Source organism: Nicotiana tabacum, chromosome 8, assembly GCF_000715075.1.
Source record: "Nicotiana tabacum cultivar K326 chromosome 8, ASM71507v2, whole genome shotgun sequence".
Lineage (NCBI taxonomy): Eukaryota > Viridiplantae > Streptophyta > Magnoliopsida > Solanales > Solanaceae > Nicotiana > Nicotiana tabacum.
The window spans coordinates 93,783,742-93,789,687 of NC_134087.1; the positions used below are offsets into that span (position 1 = coordinate 93,783,742).

The 5,946-nt window shown below is 40.7% G+C and overlaps 1 protein-coding gene across 1 annotated transcript; it reads left to right on the forward strand.

Annotated features, from left to right (window-relative positions):
• Positions 1 to 228: 228 nt before the first annotated feature.
• Positions 229 to 1,857, forward strand: LOC107778763 (transcription factor MYB48-like). Its single transcript, XM_016599065.2, has 3 exons — positions 229 to 425; positions 584 to 713; positions 1,086 to 1,857. The coding sequence occupies exons 1-3, from the start codon at positions 308 to 310 to the stop codon at positions 1,552 to 1,554; spliced, it is 717 nt and encodes a 238-aa protein (XP_016454551.1). The 5' UTR covers positions 229 to 307; the 3' UTR covers positions 1,555 to 1,857.
• Positions 1,858 to 5,946: the final 4,089 nt, after the last annotated feature.

Here is a 5,946-nt window from a genome sequence, read left to right on the forward strand (position 1 = left end):
AAGAGCAAATGATATGTGCAATGAGGAGTGAGTTATAAAAGTCACATCAACATCAAACATATCAACCTCTTATCTCATTTTATCATCACTTGCGTCTTTTCTGGTAATGGCTTGCATCATATGCCAACACTAGATGAGCACTCTCACACCACTTGTTCATACACCTAATAATAATAAAACAAATTAGATAATTAGGACAAATCCCTTTAGGCAAGTATAAATATCAATGGTGTACGTGTATCGGTCAGTAGTTCAGCATCAACCAAGAAAGTCACACTACAACAGAAAAAAGGAAATCTAGTGAAAAATGGTACAAGAGGAAATAATAAGAAAAGGTCCATGGACTGAACAAGAAGATGTTCAGCTAGTATTTTACGTGAAGATGTTTGGTGATGGCCGCTGGGATTTTCTGGCGAAAGTTTCAGGTTTGAAGGTTTTGGAGGGAGACAAAAATAAAAATAGGTATATAGGCTTAGCTAGTTTTGGGCAAAATATTCGCATACTAAATTTAAAGGATCAAGTTTAATAACCACTTCTTCTGCGTTCCATTTCTTCTTCTTCTTCTTCTTCTTCTTATTTATAGGTTTGAAAAGAACTGGAAAGAGTTGCAGATTACGCTGGGTTAATTACTTGAATCCTGCTCTCAAACGTGGCAAGATGACCCCTCAAGAAGAGCACCTTGTTCTTCAACTCCACTCCAAATATGGAAATAGGTAATTAATTGTATTTTCAACTTAATTCTTTTCTCGTATCAAGAATTCTTGCTACTCTCCTTACTATAATCTTAAATTTGCTCACTGAAAATATAATCTGCTCAAATCTAGATCTTTCACTCAGAACATATATGTTTATTGACCCAATTTAGGCATAATATCCAAGTTACTCTGTCTAAGGCCTGAACCAATTCGGACAGCCTCAAATTCATAAGAAAACTAATTTTAATATAGAAGGTCGAGATAATTGACCCGCTTATCTTGACCCAAGAAAATTTTGAGCACCAAACCTGTTAGTTTATTAAATTGACCACTTTAATTCACTTAACTTTAACTTAATCCGCTCATTTAACACCCAATCTTTAAGTGCAGATGGTCGAAAATTGCCGGGAAATTGCCGGGACGAACCGATAATGAAATCAAGAATTATTGGAGAACCCACATGAGGAAACAAGCTCAAGATCAGAGGAATAAGAACAAGGCTTCTATTTCTCCATCTTCGTCCTTTTCCAACTCTTCGTCTAATTCCTCTGCCAACAGTCCTACCGTGGACTCCATGCCTGTCAATGAACAAAACGAAAGAAATTCTAACGATGGACTCGAGCACTTGCAATTAGCTGCTGGAGAAAATACAGTATATGATCATGAATCAGGGGAGAAAAATATGATGGTTTATTCCATAGATGAAATCTGGAAAGAAGTTGAATCATCAGAAGATACCGATCAAACGATGAATAAGTTACCAGTAATGGCATCACCCTTATGGGATTATTGCCCAGATACACTATGGATGACGGATTATTACTATGACAATCAAGATATCTCATTTTTCACAGGCTAATCCTAATTAATCGGAGGTGAATTTTTCTTGTAGAGTTGGTGTTAGTTCTTGTGAGATAGGAGTAATATTTAACTATCACTTGTATATAGCAACAGTAAGAATCTTTGAAATCCCATGATCAGAAAGGCACTCTGTTATCGAATCTGTAGTGTGTGGAAGTCTGCTCTGTTTTAATCATCTGAGGCTTAGTTACTAGAGTGTAAGTCTGTTTCTGTGTGATTAATGGCCCATTAATTCCATGTAAAAATACAACTATTTGAACGTTCCTTAGCTTTTTTATAAGCAATTTACTCTTTTCCTGCAGTTACATTTCAGTAGACATGATACCCATCAAATCTTTATGGTTTCAGAGCTAGTTTTAGGGATGTTTAATAAATTTCGGAATTTGAGATCAAACAGGGAATACTTAAAGCCATTGAATTCATGAAGAAACATAACTACTGCCTTAGGTGAATATATATCCACATCAGCCGTCGTAACAAGAAAAGTGATTGACCAAATTCATGGTCATTCCTAAGGAGAAATTCATCAAGTTATGGACTCACTAATTTAATATCTTACATACAGATATAAAAGATGTCCCTGCTAAGTGGTTGATGTATAAGAGTAAACCTGAAATACCATATTCGAATGCCAGTTATAACACTCAATATGAGCTTATCTGCTCTGATCTCAGTGGACTGGTTCACCTACAATCACAATGGCGGGTAGCTACTCGATAGATTAGTCAATTTACTCGTAAACTGGCTCAGACACTATTCGTGTCACATAGAAGAAAAGAAATCGACTTTCAATACTTACTAATTTTGTGATACTATCAATATTTCTTACTGTTATTTGTTGTTAGTTATATGCTCTAATATTAAGTTTTATGAATAATTGTAAAATTTATCTCTGTGTTTTGTTGGCTAAACTGGATACAAGCTGATAACTAACTATAGTTAGTTCATAAATTTAACTGTAGAGTGTATAGTTAGGTTGTTAAATGTATGATTTGGCAGTTAGAAGTTAGTTATGGTTAGGTTGTTAGATGGTAGTTATTTACTGTATATATACAAAGTGCACAGTGAATAGAGAGGTTAAGAGATTGCATTTTCATTTCTCTCGATTTATTCTTCTTGTAGACAATAAATTTGCGTCGAGAAAATAAAATCAAGACCGAAAATATCGCAACAATAGAAATCAATTTTTGAAAGAAATTGTTTTACTGAATTATCTAAGAAATAAAGAAAAGAATTAATGTTTGAAACCATTATTATCGGGCCTGTATTTTGGTTCCGGAGTCCGGTAAAAACTTGTTATAGTATTTGAAAGATAACTGTGAAATTTGGTGAAAAACGGAGTTTATTTGACGTGAGTTGGACTTCCGGTTGAAGAGTTATGAACTTTGAGAGTACTTGATGAAAATGTTGAGTTTTGAGGTTTAATTCATGATTTTACATATTATTTTGATGATGTGATCGCACGAGTAGGTCCATATGATGTTTTTGAGTTAGTATGTACACTTGGTTTCGAGTTCCGAAGGCTCGGGTGAGTTTCGGGTAGGTTCCGGGATGTCTTAAGCTTAAAAATATAGTTGTTGCAGGTTCACAGAAGTGGAAGACCTCTGAACAGACCAGTGCGGTCCACACAAAGAGGAATGCTACCGCGGAGGGGCTTATGCGGCCGCACTGGATTTTGTGCGGACCACAGTGAGGGCTTTGCGGCCGCACTAGATTCTGTGCAGCCCGCGGTGAAGAACATTTCACCGGTCCGATTTCGGAAGCTTTTATCTTTTGATCTACAAAGAATTTTGAGATGAATCAAAAATAATAGTTGTAGCCCTTCGTGTCTAGTTTCCAGAAAGTTAAAGAAATTACAATTTGGATATCTGTAGAGAAAGTTATGACCAAAATACTAAAGCATGGGAGCTGTGCGGCCGCAGTTGATTTTGTGCGGTCCGCACAGGGCAGCTGAAAGTAGTATATTAAGACGAGATTTTCAGTTATTTCTCATTTTTCAAAACCTCAAAAACATAAGAGGCGATTTTTCAAATAACCTTTCTTTTCTAAACCATTGGTAAGTGATTTCTAACTCGTTTTCTCCAATCATTAACATCTTTTAACATGATTTCAACTCAAAATCAATGGTTTTCTTGGGGAAAATTGGGTGTTTTGGGTAGAACCTAGGTTTTTCAAAAATTGGGGATTTGGAACTCGATTTGAGGTCTAATTTCAAAATAAATTATATATTTGGGTTCGTGGGAGAATGGGCAATCGGGTTTTGGTTCGAACCTCGGATTTTGACCATGTGGGCTAGGGGGCGATTTTTGACTTTTTGGGTAAAACTTTAGAAAATTCATTTTCATGCATTGAGGTTGATTCATTTAGCGTTTATTGACGTAATTAAGTAACTTGTGACTAGATATGAGCGAATTGGTGGTGGAATCAAGGGGTAAAGCTATAATTGAAACGTGAATTGTATTCGTGACATCGAGGTAAGTGTTTGTTCTAACCTTAGCTTGAGGGATTAGGAGTTGTGTCTTATTTGCTACGTGCTAATTGTGGAGTACGACGTATAGACATGGTGATAAGTATCTATACGTTGGTGTCAAGCATGCCTGTGAGTCTTGTATTATAATTGTTATGACTCTGTTGTGGTTTATTGCGCTTTATATGTTATTATCACCATTGTTCCCTTGCCGGGATGATTGCCGGGATGATTGCCGGGAGAGGCTACAAAGTTAGGAAGAACTTCACATTTATTCTTTCCTATTGTGCAGTTTGGTTCCTCAATGCTAATTGAACTTCTACTCTATTCTTTCGTAGATGGCGAGAACACGCGCTTCCTTATCCATTGACCAGCAGCCCGAGGCCCCAGTAGCAGCTCCTATGAGGGGCAGAGGGCGAGGCCGAGGTAAGGGCAGAGCTCAGCCCCGAGCATCAGCACCATCGGCGGAGCCTCAGGTTGACTTTGATGATGAGGTTCCGGCCCCAGCAGTTCCGATGGGCCCCGCTCAGGTCCCAGAGGGGTTTATTGCTACCCCAGTTCTTTAGGATGCTCTGGCCCTTTTAGTGGGCCTCATGGAGAGTGTCACCCGGGCAGGCTTGCTTCATGTAACACCAGCCGCCTCTTAGGCTGGAGGATGATCCCAAACTCCCGCCACTCACACTCCAGAGCAGGTAGCTCCCCTGATTCAGACTCCAGCGGTTCAACTAGTTGGAGTAGTTCAGCCGGGTGTGGTAACTCAGACCGGTGATGGAGCAGCTATGTCTACCAATGCTTTATGGAGGCAGGATAGGTTCACCAAGCTCTTCACTACCACTTTCAGCAGTGCATCTACCGAGCATCCTTAGGATTATCTAGACAGCTGTCATAAGGTTCTTAAGAGCATAGGGATAGTTGAGACCAATGGGGTCGATTTTGCCACTTTTCGCTTGTCTTGATCCGCCAAGACTTGGTGGAGGGATTTCTATTTGGCTAGACCAGTTGGATCACCATCTTTGACTTTGGAGCAATTTACTCAGCTATTTCTGGAGATGTTTCTCCCCATCACTTGGAGAGAGGCCTACCGGAGGCAGTTTGAGCATCTCCAGCAGGGTTCTATGTCTGTTACCCAGTATGAGACCAGATTCATCGACTTGGCTCGTCATGCTCTTGTCATAATTCCCACCGAGAGAGAGAGAGAGGGTGGGGAGGTTTATTGATGGTTTTATTTAGCCGATTCGTCTTCAGATGGCTAGGGAGACTGGGAGTGAGATATCTTTCTAGGAGGTGGCCAATGTGGCCCGGAGAGTTGAGATGGTTCTGTCACAGGGAGGTGGTCATGGGTCGGACAAGAGGCCTCATTATTTAGGTAGATTCAGTGGTACCTCGTCTGGAGGTAGGGATTCATATGGTAGGGGCCATCCTCCCAGTCCTTTCTAGTCAGCACTTCAAGTTTCTCACGGTGCTTCTGGTGGCCGTGGTTCTCAGATGCAGTATTCTGATCAGCAGTCCTACTGTGCACCACCAGCTCCTATCGGTGCACCGTCGCTTCAGAGGTTCCAGGGTCCTCAGCCCCATCAGCCAAGGGCTTGTTTCACTTGTGGAGACATGAGACACATTGCTAGGTATTGCCCTCAAGCAGTTCTCTGCATCAGGGTTCCCGTGCCATGGTTCAGGCACCAGGTGTTGCACAGCCTGCTCAGCCAGCTAGAGGTGGGGGTAGATGTGTTAGAGGTGGAGGTAGAGGTATTAGAGGTGGAGCTAGGCTGCTAGAGGTGGAGGCCAGCCAGCAGCAGGCCATCCCAGAGATGTAGTTTAGGGCGGTGGGGCCCAGCCCCGATGTTATGCTCTTCCAACCATGCCCGAGGCTGAGGCTTTGATGCAGTTATTAAAGGTACGGTTCTGGTTTGTGATAGAGATGCTTTA

What these genes read in the sequence shown, in the direction of transcription:
- LOC107778763 (XM_016599065.2), top strand. Translation starts at nt 308, where the DNA reads ATGGTACAAGAGGAAATAATAAGAAAAGGTCCATGGACTGAACAAGAA. An exon ending in TTTTCTGGCGAAAGTTTCAG is followed by an intron (nt 426 to 583) that starts GTTTGAAGGTTT and finishes TCTTATTTATAG; the next exon opens with GTTTGAAAAGAACTGGAAAG. An exon ending in CACTCCAAATATGGAAATAG is followed by an intron (nt 714 to 1,085) that starts GTAATTAATTGT and finishes CTTTAAGTGCAG; the next exon opens with ATGGTCGAAAATTGCCGGGA.